Consider the following 21,294-nt stretch of genomic DNA (forward strand, 5'->3'; position numbering starts at 1 on the left):
GACTAGTTTTGTGATTTATGTTTTGGGGTGTGTCTGGAGTAGCAAATGTTCCGGACAATGCTTACGATCGTCGTGATTATTCAGCATCCCCTAGTTCTTTCAGTGTGTGGAGGATGTTTGAGAAACTTCCTGGGATGAAGAGCCAGTCCTTTCCCAGGTCAGTGGAAAGCCAGGCACCTCAGAATCCCAGTGGTTGTGTGGTTCTGAGTCACACCATGTTTCACAGACTCTTCTGTCTGAAGGATGTTTGTTTGGCTTTGACAAGGAGGGTGTTGCCTGGGGTGGGTTGGTGGGTTAAGTAGGTCTGCTGTCTGGGGCTCAGGTCTTCAGAAAGCCATCCGCCCCTGGAGACATCCCAGCCCTGGAGACACCCCACAGGGTCCTCTGGAGACACTCTGACATTTGCCGCAAACAATCATGCTTGGCCTGCTGTCATATGCATAGAGTGGATATTGCAGCCTCTGTTTAGAGCGTGTGCTACAGCGCACTGAGAAGGGGACTGGTGAGTCCACTCTTTACATGGAGAAAAGTGGATGCTGTGGGGGTGTGGGGAAGCCCTTGCCTCTGCCCCCATGCATTTGCCTCCCCTGGACTCAGCCCATCCATGTTTACTGAGTATCTACTCTCTGAAAGGCACTTCGGGAGTATTTCAGTCCCCAGATCTCCCATATGGATGGAAGAACCAAGACTCAATTCAGCTAAATTGAAACTCACACCTAGAGACGCCAGAACCTCTGTTAGCCCATTTGCATTGCTGTAAGGGAATACCTGAGGCTGAGTAATTTATAAAGAAAAGAGGTTTATTTGGCTCATGGTTCTGCAAGTTGTAGGAGTATGGCCCCAGCATCTGCTTCCGGTGAGACCTCAGGAAGCTTCCAATCATGGTAGAAGGTGAAGGGGGAGCCAGCATATCTCATGGTAAGAGATAGAGAAAGAGATGGGGAGGAGGTGCCACTTTCCTATAAACAACCAGCTGTCCATGAACTGAGAGCAAGAACTCCCTCATTCATTACCAAAGGGATGGAGCTAAGCCATTCATAAGGTATCTGCCCCTATGATCTAATGCTTCGCACCAGGCCCCACCGCCAACATTAGGGGTCACATTTCAATATGAGATTTGGAGGGGACACACATCCAAACGCTGTGAGAGCCCTTAGTCATTAAACTGCCCCTTTTACAGATGATAACGCCAAGGCTCAGCGATGCCCAGTTGCTCGTTGGCAGTCCACGGATGGGATTCAAAGCCTACAGTTCCTGGTGACAAGCTTTGGGTTGGTTCCACTCCCAGCATCGGCCTCTCCAAACCACAAGGCCCCGTTCTCAGTTACAGCATCACTGGACACGTTTTCAGCCAACCTAACCTAGGCCTGAAAGCGGAAGTCTGCCCCCTTTGTCCCCAGTCCTTGAAGTCATCTCTGTGGGGTCTTCTTTCTTTTTTGTACCTTTTCCTTTTTGTACCTTGAATATTCAGATCTGCCTCTGGAGTGAAGGGAACTGCTCTGGAGGCAAGAGGCTGGCAGAGCTAACCTCCACACTGGTTTGCAGATTTCATTGGAAACCCAGTGCATCCATGTGTTTGCCTCTCGGGAGTTGAGCTGTGTTGATGTGGCAAGGCCCTGGACTCGGAGTCCAGAAGGCTGGCTCCTTTTCCCACTCACCTGGCACGCTGGGCATCCTGGGCTCTTCACTGCCTACCTCCCAGCTTCCGTTTCCCCTTCTGTGATCCCTGAAATCTGTCATTCTGTGTAATCCTGGCCATCCTGAGAAAAGTGCTAGAGGAGGAATGACGATGGAGGAGATGATGCCCAGAGGGGCTGGTTTGCTACAGGGGTCCCACCTGGGGCCTTGCTCCTTACCTCTTACCTGGAGGAATGTTCACTCCTTGACCAACCAAGCCTCCTGCATGTGGATCCCGGCCAGCCCCAAGCCCTGCCCTTGCTAAGTCATGACCTTGCTGCAGGCTGAGTGCCCACCCGTACCTCAGCCCAGCCCGGCACTAGCCCTGCGTTCAGACCGAGCCAGGCTCAGGCTGTAGATGCAGGATCAGGATGAGGATACGTTTCCTTTCTGCCCTCAGACACGTGCTGAGCCAGGTCTATCTTTCACCCCTCACCTGTCTGAAACAAGCCCAAATCTATCTTCTCACTTTCTTTTTCTGCCTTGCATTCTTGGATCCTTTTTTCCTCTTCTTTCTCTCACTGAAGCGCCTTTTCTCTCTCTCACTGAAGCATAGGGTAGGGTGGGGGGAGCAGGGAAGTTGGCAGAGAGATAAGATTCATCAATATTTAATTTTTATGGAAATCATGTCCTAGAAATCCCCAAGGGGCTGAAAATTGTTCTGTGTTTTCAAAATCCAGTGATGTTGCTGAAGCGGTGATGTTGTAAATAAAACCACATTACTGTCTGCAGCTCTCCCGTCGCTCTGCAAACACCCGGAAACTTGACAGTTTAATCCACTCAAGGAAGCAAAAAGGTTCGGGTCACTGCTGGGGGCAGCCCATTCTCCAGCCCTGGGATATAAGATTGTGAGGCATCAACGTCAGCAGTGCTGTTACTGCTGGGGAGGGAGACGGAGCCAACGTGCCTTGAGTAGATTTACCATATGCTGGTGAAATGTTTTTTCCTTAAAACAGGAATCCCAGGACAGCAGAGCCCCCTCTGGGCTTTCTGATGTGGGGAAGATTTGCTTAGAGATAGCGGGCTTTCTTCTCCCCTCATGCCTGTGGTGCAGTTAACCCAATGACCAGCAGAAAAATCAGACCCAAGTTAGTTTCCAGCAGCTTCTGGTGTGGTTGGGATTTGAAAGGGACATTCATTTCTTCATTCATTCATTCATTCATTCATTCATTCATTCATTCATTCATTACTTCTTCATCCATCAAACATTTATTGAGCGTCTGCCACGTGCAAGGCACTTTTCCAGATTCTGAGAATATAACAAAGCACGCAAAAAACACAACAACCCTGCTTATGTTCTTGTGGAAAGAGGCAAACAACCAACCAGGTAAATAAGTAAATTATATAGTATGTTGTATGGTGATCCATGTCGTGGAGGAAGAGGAAGTAGGAATCATAGGTGTTTACTCATGAGAAATGCAAACATTTATGGACTGAAAGGCTTGCACAAGAATGTTCGGAGGAGCATTATTCACAATAGCTAAAAACTGGGAACAGCCCAGATGTCAGTCCACAAGTGGATGAATCAACAAACTGGGGAAACTTGCTTCTAGAAAAGCCAGCAGTGTGGAGATTGAGGGTCAGGGCCCAGCTCTCGCTTTCCATAGAAGAGTGGTGTGGCGGCCGTGAGGATGGGTCTAGTTGGAGGTACCACTGAAGTTCGATAGTCCATCGTATACTTACTCACAGCGCAGGTGCCTCCTCGGCTTGAAGAAGGATGAGGCGAGCAGGGAGAGGCTTTCCTGGGGGCTGCTTGGCACCTGGGAGAGCATGCGGCCTGCGCTTACAAGAGCAGCCTGACGGCGGGGGGCAACCTCCAGCAGCATTTCCCCCACTCCCTCCAAAGACACCCGTCCTCCCACCAATGCCCCAGGCCCTGTGTCATCTTTCGCTTGCATGGGACTCAGTCTGTTGTCTTTTATGAGTGCCAAAATCCTCAGCTTTACCTAGCCATGCTCAAAAAATGCTATTGATTTTCTTTTTCTTATTTATTTATGAGATTTTTGCTGTGGGCAAAAAATAAAAAGGTTTCTGCAGCATTTCCCTTAGCAGTGAGAAGTTTTCTCCACCCACTGCCTCCCCCCCTGGCACACACACTCACAAATTACTCTCTCATCTCTCTACGCTCCCAGAGTCCTAGCATCTCCCGACTGTAGGATGCAGAGAGGGAAGAGATGAAAAGGGGGCTAGTGCCTGGGGCGGAGTGAGGACTTTCCTATACATGTGGGAGAGGTGGGTGGATACATTTTTGAGCAAGACACAGCTGATGCCCAGAGGGTTAAGGCGGTCGAGAATGACCTCTTCCCTCCCGGAAGTATAGCATGGCAGGCCCAGTGCTAGGCACTTTGGACCCGTCTCATTTAGTCCTCGCCGTAAACCTACAAGGCAGATTTTATTACTTTTTTCAGTGGTGAAATTCAAAGAGGTTAGGCACCTTGCTCAAGGGTGCCTACAAGTGAGCTGGAATTCACTTTCACACCTTCAGGATGCCAGCTACCAGCTCTCTTCAAGGTGTGGTGCGGCCTCCCCAAAGGGAAACAAGGACCCACTGAAGAGACTGCTGGGAGCTGAGCTGGCCCACAGAGGGAGACGACTCCTCTCTCCTACCCCCCCTCCATTTTTTAAGAGTCCTCCTTGGGGTGAGCATCTTGGGTGGGAACAAAGTCTGTTCTTCTCCCCTCCTTCCGTCTTTGGAAAGATGACTCTATGAGAATCGCTCCACCCTGCAGTGGGGCATCTGGCATGAGAGGTGGTTTTGGTCTCTTTCCAGGGAGGTGGCTGGCCAAGGAGGGCCGGAGGGATTCTCAGTCCTCTCTCAGGACTCGGGGTCTGTTCATTCGTGGTGTGACACGTGGAGCCCTGGGCAGCCCTGTGCCAGCTGATCTGCCCCGCTCTGTGCCATGCACACATCCACTCCTATGGATGCCCCTGCCCAGAGTGCCCTTTCTATCCCTGGCACTCCTGACAAATGCCTTGGAATCTCAAAAGCATGGTTCCAGCCTCTGTCCCCTGCTTTCTTCACGTCACTCACCCCTCAGTCATATTGCTGCTCATGCTGTTGACTCGTCAAGGAACCAACCAAGCAGGGCTGTGCTTAGAAGAACAAGGGCTACTTGAGCTACTTGAAGCTCACGTCTTGTTGAGCTTTGTCTCTCCGGAACTGGGCACAGAGCATAGTGGTGGAAGGATGGTGGTCATCCCTGTGGATTCTACACAGCTGGCCGTACATCATCCATGTTCGTCCCATTCCTGAGCCCTGGGAAGCATGACCCTCAAATTCACTCAATGTGCTTCTCTTCTTATCTTTCCCTGGCAGGAGTTCCCCTTGGCCATTCTCAGGGGCTGGGAATGCTACTGTGCTTACCCTACCCCCCAGTTCAACCTGCGTGACGCCATGGACAGCTCACTATGTGGCCAGGACCCTGAGGCACAGAGGCTGGCAGAATACTGTGAGGTCTACCAGACGCCTGTGCAAGGTGGGTTCTGCATCCCTGACTGGTAGTGGTATTTGGTCTGGGGGGTGGGGAGAGCTTCCAGGGTTGGGAGATGCCAGTCACGGCCGAGCATACAGTTATGAGGTATGGCAGGTGTCTGTGTAAAGGTCTTGGCATCTTGATGGGTGGTGGAGATAACGGGGAGGGTCAGGTTTCCACCCTCCACAGAGGCTGAATCCTGGACTCACTTTAAAAAACACCGGACCTTTTATCTAAGTCTCTCTGGGGATGACAATGGTAAGAGGATGAGCAGAGAGGGGCAGGTCCCAGAGAGAGAGAGCAACAGAAAGATGGTAGCATTGGGAGGTGTGGGAAGAATGGGATCCCAGGAGCTGCAGGGGCCACTGGTTCCTCCAGGACCTGGGAACCCTCCTTGGTGTGAGCATCAGGTCTGCCCCTGTTGACCTTAGGAACTGATGAAAAGAAGAGCTGGTGAAGAGGGATGTTACCACCTTTATCAAGTGCCTACTGTGACCCAGCACGGCCCTGGAGGTTTTGGGGCTTTCCCTTGGTGATTTCATGTGCTCCTTGTAGCACCCCTGGGGACGAGACACAACGAATGACTTGCCTGTCATTAGTCCAGCTCTGGTTTACTGTTGAGAGTACCTGGGTGTGTCACTTTGCTCAGCATAGCCTCAATCCCCTCCCACTTCCCCTGGTAGAATCTGGAATTATCTGTGCTAACTTAGGAGCAAGAGTTTGGCTGTGGTCATAGAGACAGAATGGGAGTCGAGGGTCCATAGGGTATCTGATTCCCATCCCACTCCTGCACTGCCGTCTTGGAGGCCTCATCACTTGGAGGCTTCCTCTGACTAGCCACAGACCTGTGCAGCTAAGGTATAGTTGGAAGATCTCTTCCCTGCTTTGGGTCTTGGTTCTCTCATCTGTTAAACGGGAGTCTTCGTTCTTCAGTCCCTCTGAGGGAGTTTAGTGGTGAATTGGTGAGTCATAATGGGAGTGAGTAACCCCATGATGACTTTTGGACTTTCAGACACTCGTTGTACAGACCGGAGGTTCCTGCCTAACAAATCCAAAGTGTTTGTGGCTTTGTCAAGCTTCCCAGGAGCTGGGAACACATGGGCACGGCACCTCATTGAGCACGCCACTGGCTTCTATACAGGGAGCTACTACTTTGATGGAACCCTCTACAACAAAGGTAAGTCAAAGCTACAGGGGACAATGGAAGGCAACTCCCAGTGACCAAACTGTCACCTTGCCACCCAAGCTTCTCAGGGCACTAGAGCAGTGCATCTGAGACTTGAGCGTACATAAGAACCACCGGTAGGTGGAGCCACTGTGTGCCGTACTCACCCTTCAGGGACTGAAGACCAGCCTGCCTGGTAGTCCCCATCCACAGCAAAGTTACACCATTGTATCCACAAACACTCACAATCTAGGCCACTGAGGCAGTTGCAGACACCACGGATATTGATTACAGACAAAGAAATGACATTGAGACTACACTACTCCCCCACCCAGAACCAAAACCTAAGCATGCTGCCCAACCCACGCTATAGGATACATCTACTAGAAAAAGTCTTTTCCTATGAAAGCTCCTCCATAAAATTGGAAGAGGTGACTGTCCCACCAGATGTGCAGATATCAATGCAGTCACACAAGAAACGTGAAACAGCAAGGAGGCCAGGTGCAGTGGTTCACGCCTGTAATCCCAGCACTTTGGGAGGCTGAGGTGGGTGGATCACCTGAGGTTAGGAGTTTGAGACCAGCCTGACCAATATGGTGAAACCCGTTTCTACTAAAAATACAAAAATTAGCCGGGCATGGTGGCGGGCGCCTATAGTCCCAGCTACTCAGGAGGCTAAGGCAGGAGAATTGCTTGAACCTGAGAGGCGGAGGTTGCAGTGAGCCAAGAGCACGCCGCTGCACTCCAGCCTGGGCAACAGAGCGACACTCCGTCTCAAAAAAAAAAAAAAAAAAAAAAAAAAAAAGCACAGAACATGACATAATTCTCTAGTAACAGACCTAAAAGAAAATGAAATGTATGAAATACCTGAAAAGTAATTTAAAATAATGATTTTAAGGAAACTCAGCATGATACAAGAGAATACAAATAGACAATTCAATGAAATTAGGAAAACGTTTTATGATCCGAATGAGAAATTCAATAGAAATAGATATCATAAAACAACCAAACGAATCTGTTAGCTGAATAATTAAAATGAATTTTTAATGAATGAAATTAATGATCTAGTCTGTTACCAAAGCTCTCAACTGTGTTTTTAATTTTATACCAAAACCTATGGGATACAGCAAAAGAAGTTCTAAGACGGAAGTTTATAGTAATAAATGCCTACGTCAAAATAGTAGAAAAATTTTAAATAAGCAACCTAATGACATACCTCAAGGAACCAGAAAAGCGAGAACGAACCAAACCCAAAAGTACTGCAGGGAAAGAAATGATGAAGATCAGAGCAGAAATAAATGATAAAATTCAACATCCCTTTATGGCAAAAACAATCAACAAATTAGATATAGAGGGAATGTACCTCAACACAATGAAGGCCAATATGTGAAAAATCCACAGCTAGTATCGTACCAAATGAAGGGTTGAAAACCTTTTCTCTAAGAACTGAAACAAGACAAGGATGCCCACTTTCACGATGTCTATTCAGCCTAGTAATGGAAGTCTTATGCAGCAATTAGACAAGAAAAGGAAACAAAGCGCATCCAAATTGGGAAGGAAGAAGTCAACTTGTCCCCTGTTTGCAGATGGCCTGATCTTACATATAGAAATGCCTAAAGGTTTCACCAAGAAACCCTTAGAACCGATAAATGAATTCAGTAAAGTTACAGGATACAAAATCAACATGCAAAAATCAGTAGCATTTCCATATACCAATCGTGAACTACTGAAAAAGAAATCAAGAAAGCAGTGCCGTTTAAATAGCTATGAAAAAATACCTATGAATAAATTTAATAAAAGAGATTAAAGACCTCTGCAAAGAAAACTATACAACACTTAAGAAATTGAAGAGGACACACAAAAAATGGAAAGACATCCCATATTTATGGATTGGAAGAATTAATATTGGGAAAATGACCATACTAGCAAAAGCAATCAACAGATCCAATACAATCCCTATCAAAATACCAATGGCATTCTTCACAGAAACAGAAAGAAACAACTCTAAAATTTGTATGGAACCACAAAAGACCCTGAATAGCCAAGGCAATTCTAAGCAAAAAGAACAAAGCTGGAGGCATCACACTGCTGACTTGAAAATATGTTACAAAGCTTTAGTGACAAAAAACAGCATGGTACTGCTATAAAAACAGACGCATAGACCCATGGAACAAAATAGAGAACCCAGAAATAAATCCATGCATTTACAGCCAACTCATTTTTGACAAAGAAGCCAAGAACATACATTTGAAAAAGGACAGTCTCTTCAATAAATGGTGTTGAGAAGACTGGATAACCATATGCAGAAGACTGAGGCTATACAAATGGTGTTGGGAAGACTGGATAACCATATGCAGTAGACTGAAGCTATACCCCTATCTCTCTCCTTATGCAAAAATCAACTCAAAATGAAGACTTACTTAAATATAAGACCCAAGTCTATTAAACTACTAGAAGAAAACAGGGAATATTTCAGGACATTGGTCTGGGCAAAGATGTTTTTGCTTTTGAGATAGGACCTCAAAAGCACAGACAACAAAAGCAAAATTAGACACATGGGATTATGTCAAATGGAAAAACTTCTTAACAACAAAGGAAACAATCAACAGAGTGAAGAGACAGCCTGCAGGATGGGAGAAAATACTGGCAAACTATTCATCCAACAAGGGATTAATAACCAGAATATATAAGGAACTCAATAACAAAAAAACCAAAAGAATCTGATTTAAAAATTGACAGATGATACGTTATCAAAAGAAGACACACAAATGGTCAACAGTACATGAAAAAATGCTCAGTGTCACTAATTACCAGGGAAATGCAAATCCAAACCACAATGGGAATCCATCTCACCCCAGTTAGAATGGCTACTATCAAAAAGACAGAAAATAACAAGTGCTGGCGAGGATGTGGAGAAAAGAGAACTCTTATACACAGTTGATGGGAATGTAAACTAGTACAGCTGTTATGGAAAACAGTATGGAGGCTCCTCAAAAAAAAAAAAAAAAAAAATAGAATTGCCATATATATGATCCAGCAATCCCACTGCTGGGTATATATTCAAGGGAAAGGAAATCAGTATGTTGAAGAGATATCTGTACTCTCATGCTTATTGCAGCACCATACACAATAGCCATGGTATGGAATCAACCTTAGTATCCATCAATAGGTGAATTTTTGAAATGTGGTACATATACACAATGGCTAGTTAGCCATAAAAAAAGAATTAAGTGCTATAATTCACGGCAACATGAATGAGCCTAAGGGACATTATGTTAAGTGAAATAAGCCAGGCACAGAAAGATAAATACCACATGCTCTCATGCATATGTCAAAGCTTAAAAAGTTGATCTCACTGACATGGAGAGTAGAACAGTGATCACTAGAGGCTGGGAAGGGTAGGAGCGAGGGCAGGATAGGGAGAGGTTGGTTAATGGATACAAAATTACAGCTAGATATGAGGAATAAGTTCTAGTGTTTTATAGCACCGTAGGGTGACTACAGTTGACAATAATTGATTGTGTGTTTTCAGGTAGCCAGAAGAGAGAATTTTGAATGTTTCCAGCTCAAAGAAATGATAAATGTTTGAGGTGATGGATGTCCTAATTACTTTGATTTGATTATTAAACATTTTATACATGCATTGAAATATCACATTGCACCCCATAAAGAAGGCGTACATTTATCATGTGTCTGTTTAAAATAATAATAAAAATATTTATTTTTATTTTATTTAAGTTCTGGGATACACGTGCAGAACGTGCAGGTTTGTTACATAGGTATACATGAGTCATGGTGGTTTGCTGCACCCATCAACCCGTCATCTAGATTTTAAGCCCCGCATGCATTAGGTGTTTGTCCTAATGCTCTCCCTCCCCTTGTCCCTTACCCCCGACAGGCCCTAGTGTGTGATGTTCCCCTCCCTGTGTCCATGTGTTCTCCTTGTTCAATCCCCACTTGTGAGTGGGAACATGTGGTGTTTGGTTTTCTGTTCCTGTGTTAGTTTGCTGAGAATGATGGCTCCCAGCTTCATCCATGTCCTTGCAAAGGACATGAACTCATTCTTTTTTAATAAAAATATTTTTAAGTAAAAAAAAAAAGAATCACCTGGAGGGCTTTTTAAAACTTAAGTTCCTGGCCCACACCCTTGACAGTCTGATTCAGGTGGTCTGAGGTGGGGCCTAGGAATTTTTATTTCTAACAAGCTCCCAGGTGATCCTGATGAAGGCAGTCCTAGGACTCCATTTAGAGTGGAACTTCATGAGATTGTGCCTATTCTGGATTCAAAGGGAAAGACTAGCAGCTTGAATATTCTCTCTATAAACATTTCTTGAATTTTCTTTAATTTTTAGAACCCTCAATAATTAGGGGTGAAACTGATTTAATCTGCTCATTCCTTTTTTAAGGCAAGAAATAGTTCATCAAAATGTAATAAAAAAGTCCAAAAATCTTTTAAGAGTTTTGATTTGTAATTTTTCCTTGTAGAAATAAGAGAAATTAAGTTAAATGACTGAAGTCTGTGTTTTGTTTAAGGATGAAAAACCTCAGACAAGTCCATTGGCATAAAATTTGGCAAAATCTATTAAAATATACTTCTCTGTTGTCAAGCACTGCAACATTTTCTCCAGATTTCTTACTTGCTTGCGTTCTTCCTTTTTTTTTTTTTTTTTTTTTTTAAGATAGAGTCTCACTCTTACTCTGTCGCCCAGGATAGAGTGCAGTGGCACGATCTCAACTCACTGCAACCTCCACCTCTCGGGTTCCAGTGGTTCTCCTGTCTCAGCCTCCTGAGTAGCTAGAACTGCAGGCACCCACAACCGCACCCAGCTAATTTTTGTATTTTAGTAGAGACAGGGGGTTTCACCATGTTGGCCAGGCTAGTCTCAAATTCCTGACCTCAAGTGATCTGCCTGCCTTGTCCTCCTAAAGTGCTGGGATTATAGGCGCGAGCCACCATGCCCAGCCCATTTTCTCTAGATTTCTTAACCAGAGTTTGGTTTAGGAAAGTTGATGCTGTCAGTAACATCCTAGAGAAACAGAAACTTCCTGAGCTTGGCATTGGGTTCTGGAATTACTCATAACCATCTTGGTTCTGAGAAAAAGCTATCGCTGTCCATATAACCCAGCCTCATCGTCCCCAGGAGCCTCAAGTGTTACAGGTGCCTTCGGGTGAGGGAGGAAGTGGTCACATGAGCACATGGCCCCGTCCACTCTGGCTCAGTCCCCTGGGACTCACCCACTGTGCCCAAGCTGCAGTTACCCACCTTGTTCGTCTCCAAGGCCCTTACCTTATTCAAGCCGCTGGCTGTTTTGGTCTACATATGGTAAGCGGCCCAATGACTGGTATTGCCAGCTGTAGAGGTTGGGCTGACACTGCCTCAGAAATGCTTTAGAGATACCTCACACACATCTTTGAGCCTTACAGCACCATTAGATGTAGCCAGTGGCCTCAGAGCACTGACAGAGTGATAACACACACACACACACACACACACACACACATGCACGCACAATTCACAGAGCATCCCCGATGCCGAACCGCCAAATCTATTGTGGTAGGTCGAATGTGGTCTGAGCTGCAAGGCAGAATAGCTGTTGTTGGAAGAGGCCGAGACAGTATGGAAGGCACCCTGGGTCTCAGGGTTGTTAAAGACTAGATCTCAAGTTTATTCATTCCTTTCATAGCATTTTCCTTTCATAGCATTTTCCAGCTGTTTGACAGAATGAATCAAAGTGAGGCCTTTTGGTGTTTGGCCTATGGTGGAGATGAGTTTGAAGCTTGTTGAGTTTCAATGGGTAAACCCAGACTTCCAGATTCAAAAGAGACTTGCATTTTCCAGGCATCAAAGCATCCCTCAGTGCTCACTGCAGATACAAATGCGTTCCAGCCATTCCTGCAGAGGGGCAGGTGGTAGGACTCATTTTGTTTCCAAGAGCCCAAGATAAGCACATGAGCACTTCTGGAACATGTCTCAGAGCTGGGTGCGTGGGCTACGTGGGATGTGGCCAGGAGACTAGTTTCAGGAGACCTCTTCCCAGGAAGCCTTCTAGGACATCCCACTATTTGGAACCCCTGCTCTTTGTTTCCATAAGCCCCTATAGCCTGCACTTAAGCTACTTCCTCTACTAGAACATAAGCTTAAAGACAAGGTCTGAGTCTTAATCCTCTGTCCCCAAAATAAAGTCTAACACAGCGAACACACAATAACCTTCATTGATAAATGTGTGACTCTGGATGAATGGGTGAAGTCTGGCCTTCTCTGCCAGTAGTCATTCAGGTTTTGAGTGCCCAGTACTATAGTAAGGGACCAAGGAAAGAGAGGGCCCCAGATAGGCTGATCAATGGGAACAAGTCTCCATTCATAGAAACTGGGCCCTGGGTCCTCAGGGCCAAGCTCAAGCACTGTGGATGAGGCTTTGACCAGACCTGCTCTGGGGCAAGGCTGGGCCCTGTCATAGGACCACAGCATCAGGTCAGAGGGTGGATCTACACGTGCTCACAGCCATTGAACCTGTAAGTCAGGATCCTGCCCCGACTGTGGGAAGGTGAGAGGAAGCTGGGGGCCTCACAGGGGCACACAGTGGCATGTGGAGAGAGCCCTGGTGCTGTTTTCATGGTGCTGTGTGATCTTGGGCAAGTCCTCTGCTCACTCTGCGCCTCAGTCTGTTCATTCAGCTATGTTTGCAGCTATGGTTAAATCAAAGGTTGTTTGTGATGCTTGCGTAAAATTATCTCTATGAAGATGCCCAAAATATATGTGTGCATCTGCAATGACGGGTCCTCTGCCCCCTGACTCCTGGAGGTCTTCCGGGGATACCTCATCTCATTTCTGTTGCAGATGCCATCTTTCCCCACTTTTAGACAACTCCTGTTGTCCCTTCCCCTTGGAAAGGGTCACTCCTGTGGAAGCTGTTCCTGTCACCATCCATAGGTCCTCTCAGTGCCCTCTGTGCCTTCCACAGGGCCTCTCTTATGTCCTGATGCTGGCTTTCCCCAACCTGTCTGCTGCTGTGGTAGGGGGCCCCATGGGCACCATCCTCCACAGAGACCCTCTCATTTCTCCCTGCAGGGTTCAAGGGCGAAAAGGACCACTGGCGGAGCCGACGCACCATCTGTGTCAAAACCCACGAGAGTGGCAGGAGGGAGATTGAGATGTTTGATTCAGCCATCCTGCTGATCCGGAACCCATACAGGTCCCTGGTGGCAGAATTCAACAGGAAATGTGCCGGGCACCTGGGGTATGCAGCTGACCGCAACTGGAAGAGCAAAGGTAATCAGGGACTTTGCGGTGGGGGTGGGAGGCTTGTCAGTACAGGCAGGATGCCCATCAGGATGCAGGATCAGTATACACAGGTAGGCATTGCAGGATGCAGGATCAGTATACACAAAGTAGGCACTGCAGGATGCAGGATCAGTATACACAGGTAGGCACTCAAACCCCATCCTGCTAGGGACTTAGTGCTGCTCTGCCTGGGCTTGAGCTCACCTCCTCCCCTTGCCCCCCATGCCTGCTGAGGTCCATATGTCGAGGCATTTTACTTAGATGCCAGCTCGATTACCAAGAACCTTCTCTGTCTCCATGAGTGCATAGTAGGGTGATATGCACCCATTTGCATCTCTGCTTCTGCTCAGGAGCTCATGCAGGGCTGCGAGAAGAGCACGTGGGCTGCACATGGACCTGCTTTGCACCCTTGCCTGTCTTTGGCACCAGGTTTCTCCTTTATAAAGACCTGTGCCTCATGGGGCATTCAAGGAGCAGTGGAGTTCATGCAGGGCTGGGAGAAGAGCACATGGGCTGCACATGGCCCTGCTTTGCACCTTCCTCTGTGTTCAGCACCAGGTTCCTCCTTTATAGAATGAGACCTGCACCTCGTGGGGCATTCAGGGAGCAGTGAGATGATGTGCCTGTCTGGTCTCTGGTCAGAGCTCAGCATGTTAATTCCCTCCTAAGCTGCTTCTCACTGACTCTTCACAGTGTCTGCTCGGGGAATCACATCAGCCCTACATTCCAGATGAGTCCAGAGAACATGGCTGTGGGACTTGGTCTTGGCGGTGGGCAGCAGAGCTGGGACTCACACCCAATGTCTTAGCTCTGGCTGCCGTAACAAAACACCACAAAACTGGGGGATGGGGTAAGGGGGTGGTGCTTAAGCAACAGACATTTATTTCTCATAGTCTTAGAGGCTGGGAAGTCCAAGTGTGCCCCAACATCCAGAGTGTCTGATTCTGGGTCAGATTGGCCTGTTCTCCACTACAGCTTTATTCATGGAATCAGTCCTCTGACTCACACTTGCTGAAGTCCTCCTGGGTGCCAGGCATGGGGCAGGGTACCAGGAGCCCAGGCTAATGGGGTCAGGGTCTCTGCCCTCAAGACACGCACAGCTGAGCTTTTGGGTGGTGACGAATAGAGTCTGGGTGGTAAGTGATGGGAAATGAAGTCGGTCAGAAACAAAGTAGTCTCCAGGCAGGGTGGGATGAGAGGGGTAGTCACAGGGGCCCGTGGCCAGGCAGGCTTGCACTCCTTTCTGCTTGTTACTGGATCAACCAGTGGGTGGCCTCTGCTGGCCTCTAGTCTTCCCCTTCCCCCATCATCCTCTACCTAGACAGCCCCTGACAGTCTGGCAGGCTGATCTCTGATGCCTCCTCTGCCTCTTATGAGCTGTATAACTCCGGGAAAGCTGCTTACCTTGTCTTCTGAGCCTGTTTTCTCATCTTAAAAATAAGGATAGGCCCTGTCTCCTAGGGTCACTGTGAAGATTAGAGAAAGCAAATGCTTCACACAGCATTTGAGGTGTGTTAATAGCCTAATTATGGAAACTTTTTATTGAGATGATTTCTGATATTTGGACCCTGAACACCCCTCCCCAAAAACTAATTTCTTAATTTTCTGGAAAAGAAAGCTCATAAAGTAGATTACCTGCAAAAGTCCAAGGCCACCCCTGCCTGTGGCTTCACTGTATGTCCTACTGCCTGACAGTTTCACAGGTTCAAACTGGCAATCAAACCACAAGACACATACGTGCCCATTAGGCACCACGCTGACTTAGCTTTCTAGGAGGACCTAGGATGGGAAATGGAGCCTGCACAGTGTCCTCATCCCACCAGGATGCCCAGAGCTGCCCCCGCCCACCAGAGACACATTGCTTGGCCACCAAAGGGTCCTCCTCCATGGGGAATGCCAGGTTGACTCTAGGCAGCGGACAGTGGAAAACCCTGCCCAGTTCCCTCTCCCGTGCAGCCTCCGCGGGACCCGCAGCCCCGGCAGGGCCAGCCCCTGACTCTGCGTCTCTCCTGCCCTCACTCTAGAGTGGCCGGACTTCGTCAACAGCTATGCCTCGTGGTGGTCCTCGCACGTCCTGGACTGGCTCAAGTACGGGAAGCGGCTGCTGGTGGTGCACTACGAGGAGCTGCGGCGCAGCCTGGTGCCCACGCTGCGGGAGATGGTGGCCTTCCTCAATGTGTCTGTGAGCGAGGAGCGGCTGCTCTGCGTGGAGAACAACAAGGAGGGCAGCTTCCGGCGGCGTGGCCGGCGCTCCCATGACCCTGAGCCCTTCACCCCGGAAATGAAAGACTTGATCAATGGCTACATCCGGACGGTGGACAAGGCTTTACGTGATCACAACTGGACCGGGCTTCCCAGGGAGTATGTGCCCAGATGATAGACCCGGCCCACGCTGCCGCCCCCGCTGAGTGACGCAATCTCACCACGGGGCTGCGCACCCCACTCTGATGCTCAGGCCTGTGACCTCACTGGGACGAACCGTGGGTGGGGGGCCCACCCTGGTGCTGCCTCCCGCACAAGGAGACCTGGACACAACAGACACACATCACAAGGCAAACACAAAAGGACACACACACCTGGCCACCAACCCACACCTCCTCAGACACCACTCCAGGCTCACAGCCCCATCTTAGCGAAGCCACCCACGCGGGGTGTGCCAGGCGCCCCCAGATACAAACGCAGCCACGCACAGATGTCACACACAGGTGCCAGGCCATGTGCTCCTGGAGGCTGGCTGGCTGTCTCTCTCACACAGATACACATGCACTCCCTGGGATCTAGGAGGCCCTGGGCTTCCTGTGTCTAGCCCCGGCGTAGACTTGCTCGTCAGGGTGTTTGACTCTGGGATGCTGGGCCAGGCGGGCATTTACGCGCTGAGCGGCGAGGACCACTGGGATGGAGGTGGGTGCAAAGACTGCTGCTGCTGGGCTGCTGCTGGCCCTGGCCGTGTGCCTGACATCCCATAAATGTATGTGTGGTGTGACTACGGGCACCACAAACTCTGCAGCCTTGCCTCTGTTTTCTCTGTGGCTGGGTTGGCCGCACCATGGGCAGAGTTGAGGACCGCCCCCCACCCCGCCCAAGCCAATACAGACACTGACCTCAAGACCAGCCACATTAAGTCTGTGCCCTGCCCTCCACCCCCTTCAACCCCCGCTACCCCATGCTCCAGGGCGTGGGGCCTCCTGGCTTCTTCTTCCAACTATCCCCAGGGAAGCTGGAGATTCAAGTCATGCCGCAGAAGCAAGGTGTAAGCATGGGGGCATGGGGAAGAGGGCAGGAGCTGAAGTTCCAGGGGAGCCCAGGACCCCTGGGGACCTGTACACCAGCAGATGGGTCTTGGGAGTTGGCACGGGGAGATTATAAGGGCTGTGTCTCGGAGATCACTGGGACTGGTGCCCCCAGCCATAGGGGCCCTGTTTTCTCTGGGGACCCACACTGGGGTCATGAGAGCCAGTTAGTACTCAGTCTGACCCCTAGGTCAGGCCCTGCCAGCCTGGGATGGGGGTCAACGTATGCTACACATCTTGGGCTCACAAGTGAGGCTGTGGAGGCCAGGAGGTTCAAGTGTGGAGGGTAGGGGTGCAACCCGGGAGCAATGCTCAAGGTGGCTGAGATGCAGGGAGGATTGTGGCAATCGGGTTGCACACTGGCCCCTGTGAAGATGGGGAAGGTGGGTGGGCCTGAACTCGGGAAGCCCCTCAGTGGCTGCTCCAGGCCTAGGATAACCCTGGCTGGGCCCCATGGTCCTGCTCTGGGTCAGCTGTCAGGGAGGCCTTCCCTCGGCCTGAGCAAAGCTGCATTGGGAGGAGAAGGCATTTGAGGGTGAGGGATTTGAGATGTCCTGACCTTCTGCTCCCTAGCCTGACGATGGGGAACCTAGAGCCACCCGCCGTGAGCACAGGTAGGGGATGGAGGGCCCAGTAGAGATGCCCTTCCCCACATGGAAGCTTCCTCCAACCTTCAGTTCGGCCGGTGGGTGGGTTTGGGCATCTGTGCCCCTGGTGGCCTCTAAATCCTTCCTGGGATTCCCCCAAACCCACACTGATGCGAAGCTGTTCTTGACCCTCCCATAGCATCAACTCAGTTCAGTTCAAAGCTAGAAACACCAAGGTCTTTGAAAACGTTCATTGGCTCAGGATCTAATCCGCGAAGGCCCCTGATGGGGCAATTGAGACCCCTTGGGAGTTTCCACACTGCCTTGGGAGGGGTAGCCAGGGCAGACCTGCATCCCAGAGCAAACCTAGATCCTCAAAAGCGATGGCAGGCGTGGCAGCGGGGAAGCCATGGAGGCTGGGAAGGGTAAAGTGTGGAGAGAGGAGTGACTGGGACTGGAGCCGGGGTCTGGGGACAGCAACAGCACCAGGCTTTTCCTGGTAGTTGGATTGGTACATTGACTGCTGCCAGGTGCCCAGAGATGTCATCTCCCTCCAGGTAGAGTGTCACCTGCTCCTGTGGCCTTGTAGACGACTGTGTACCTTAGTGAAGAGTGCAGGCAAGTAGAATGATAGGGTCAGGGTTCATCCAGTTTACGTTGAGTCACTCCATATGGCAAGGCACCTGGTCCTTGGCAGGTGCTCCCAGATGTTGGATGAGCAAGGGAGAGCAGAGGCCCCATCAGCTGGCGGTGGTCCTCACAGCCTTCATCCCAGGTCTGCCTACGTAGGAGATCTCATCAGAAACAGGAACAGGGATCTGTCTGTGCTTGCAGGAAAGTCCATTTGTTTCTGTCCGAGTTAGGTCTCATCTACAGCTCTTAGCTTCTCAGTAAAGAGGACACTCTCCCAACCAGCCAAGGAATAAAAGCTGATTTGTATGTAGGGCAGAAGTGTGGCAAATGCATCAGGAACCAGTTAGAATAGAACAGAGACACCCTGACCGTTTACAGATGCCAACTTTAATAGCAAGGCTGCAGAGTTACACAAACCTGTGTTAAAACATGTAATTTTTATGGATTTCATCTCCTGTTGTGGATCAATTTGGAAAAACAAAATATATAATTTTAAAAAACTAAAACACATTCTGGTAATCCCAGTGATGTGTAAATGAGAGAGAAGAATAGACAGGCTTCCAGACCCTGGGAAGAAAGCTGCTTAATTATGTGAACATCTTATAATGAGGTCTCTTGCAGCTAAAATTAGATTTTGAGTGCATGAATATGTGATAATGTTTGCATATCAGAATGCATTTTCCCCTTAAAAGTAGCAATAGCCACTTGGCTCTTAGGGGTCCCCAAGAGGAAAGGAGAAGAGCCGAGGCTGATCTTATCACTGCAAGAATTCTTGGGACACAGGTTTGTTTTCTGCTGACTTGTTTGGAAACCCACTGGAGGTATCTGAAATGTGATGACTCTAAAGGGGTTCATTTCACTATAGGGAGAAATTGATTCATCTGACCTCCTATTTATCACCACTCAATATTGAGTGAGTTGGTCTGAACAAGGTGGGGGTAAAGTGGAGTGGAAATAATGTAGAGTCGTCAGACTGAATGGCCAGGTTTTAGTCCCAGCTCTTGTCTGCCATCTTGGACGAGACTTTTTCCATCTCCAGTCTCAATTTCCCATTCATAAAATGGGGGAAGTGGTAGGTCTTGCTGGTTGCATCCACATTCGTTCCCCCATTTCCTTTCCCAGCAACCCCCCATTTCTGTTTGGGGATTCCTACGATCTGCCAGAGCCTCTCCAGGGGTGGAATACATGTCCTGGACTAAGCCAATGACACCTTCCATCTTTCCAGCTATGGTGACTGGGTTAGGTATGATCTTGTGAGTTAAGGCGATGAAGCCAGAGGGAATTTCAAGACTTTTGGGAATGCTGGGTAGAAGCTGTTTTAATTCCCCTGTTGAATGTGAAAAAGGTAGTAGTATTCCTGGGTCTTTATGATGACCACCTTGGGCCTTGGGATCATGACCATGAGCCACATGAAGCTGACACCACAGAAGGGAGAGTCGAGAGGCAGAAAGAAATCAAGTCCTTGGTGAAATTGTTTAAGTACAGGATCAAGCCTTGCTTGAGGTTGGCCTTACCTCTGGACTTTTTTTGTTATATGAGCTAATAAATTCTGTTTATTGTTTAAGTTGTATTGAGTTTAATTTCTGTTACTTATAACTCAGAATGTGGTGCAAATGAGTTGGATTGAAAAGCCCTGGGACTCTGACATTCTCTATCTCTGTGGCTGATGAAGATAAAGCCTGAAACTCTGTCTCCACCCTGAGCTTGTAGGATTGGGTGGTTGCTTTTCACAGGAATTGAGCTGAGTGCAAAATTCTCAATAGAAAGCTGTGTTTAGCCAACACAAGTAGCATTTTTAAGTTGGTACATGGTGAGGTTACCCATATAGCCATAGGCAATAATTTCTGAGGTGCCCAGTCCAGACCATCAGTTGTCTCATTTAATGCTTAACCCTTTGGTGTGATTATTATTTATTATCTCTGCTTGAAAAATGAGAGGATTGGGATTCCAATTTGTAATGATTGTCAGTGTATGGCCCTTTTGTAGTTATTGTAACTTCTTGGAAGTTACAGTATGGAGTATATGATGTGGTATTGGAAGGAATTATTTGATAAACTACTTGGATTGGGGATTAGACCCCTTTAGCCCCTTCAGGGGACATGCTTGAGTAACAGCTTATAGACAGTAAACTCCCTTCTAGGGAGGGTAGGTGTAGTTAACCCTATAGCTTTGATTTTGCAAAGTGGGACATGCAAGCTTGGGGCAGAGCTGAATTGCTGCTGTTGGAGGAGAAGTAAATGATGCCACTACGAGATCCCCCCTCTGTCTTTCCCTCCTTAGCCCTCTGTGTGCCAGAAATCAGAGGAAGAGAGGGAGTTATATGTGACTTCATACTCTCTTTGGAATGTCTATTATACAGTATACCAGGATGAAAATCTATACAATATGTAGAAAAAGGCCAGGATCCCAGGAAATTTATGTGAGTATATTTGTCCACAGTGCTCCCTTTTGTGACTGAAGATAGATTTTGAACTTCTGGAAGTTCTCAGGAGGGGCCCAAATGTGCAGACATATTGCAGACATCCAGGCCCCTGCCCTGGGAAATATGAACAGATCCAGCTTAAATGACAGGCAATATAAAATGAGGAATCTTGTTGTCAAAAATAAAAAGAATCCCAGTTGATGTTATAAGGATAACCATGAGCTGAATGCATTAACTTTCCAAGGTGTCTTTAGTACTTAAGAATTTTTTTTTCAGGTCCAGGCATCAGCAGTGACAGATCCATGGTTTGAAGGTGTGAATAATGATGATCAATAACAGTGAACAAAATTCTTTTGGGTCACTAAGTTCCACAAACATCATCCCACATGTGCCTCAGTGAGGCAAACATTATTATTTCCATGTGGAGGGAAGAGAAAATGTGGTGTCTGAGACTGAGTTAGCCAAAATTTAACTACTTTAGTTTACAGAAGAGTAAAATGAGATTTGGAATGGGAAAGGGTCTCATACGAGGTCATGCTGCAGGAGTGAGTGGTGGAGCTGGGACCAGAAGGTGGATTCTTTCCACTAAACCACCTGATTGGCCCCACACTGCATACCTATAATTCTTCAAGAAGTTGCTGGAAATGAGACAAGTGTGCACAGACAGCTCATTTGGAAGCAAGTCCATTAATTTCACTGCTCATTCTTTGCCAGAATACATTTTGGTGGGCAACTGAGTTCACTTTTAAGAGCCATTTATCAAG

General features: G+C 48.1%; 1 protein-coding gene across 2 annotated transcripts in view; it reads left to right on the plus strand.

The window, feature by feature from the left end:
- The window catches only part of WSCD1 (WSC domain containing 1), a 54,632-nt gene extending 34,960 nt beyond the window's left edge, over positions 1 to 19,672 (plus strand). For both annotated transcript variants that reach the window (XM_023184648.1, XM_023184647.1), the window contains exons 6-9: positions 4,994 to 5,153; positions 6,163 to 6,327; positions 13,386 to 13,586; positions 15,623 to 19,672. In XM_023184648.1, coding sequence (XP_023040416.1) covers positions 4,994 to 5,153; positions 6,163 to 6,327; positions 13,386 to 13,586; positions 15,623 to 15,975 — 879 coding nt within the window. In that variant the 3' untranslated portion in view covers positions 15,976 to 19,672. The remainder of the gene's footprint in view (positions 1 to 4,993; positions 5,154 to 6,162; positions 6,328 to 13,385; positions 13,587 to 15,622) is intronic.
- The last annotated feature ends 1,622 nt before the right edge of the window (positions 19,673 to 21,294 follow it).

The sequence above is a fragment of the Piliocolobus tephrosceles genome, chromosome 16 (assembly GCF_002776525.5).
Source record: "Piliocolobus tephrosceles isolate RC106 chromosome 16, ASM277652v3, whole genome shotgun sequence".
In the NCBI taxonomy this organism is placed as follows: domain Eukaryota; kingdom Metazoa; phylum Chordata; class Mammalia; order Primates; family Cercopithecidae; genus Piliocolobus; species Piliocolobus tephrosceles.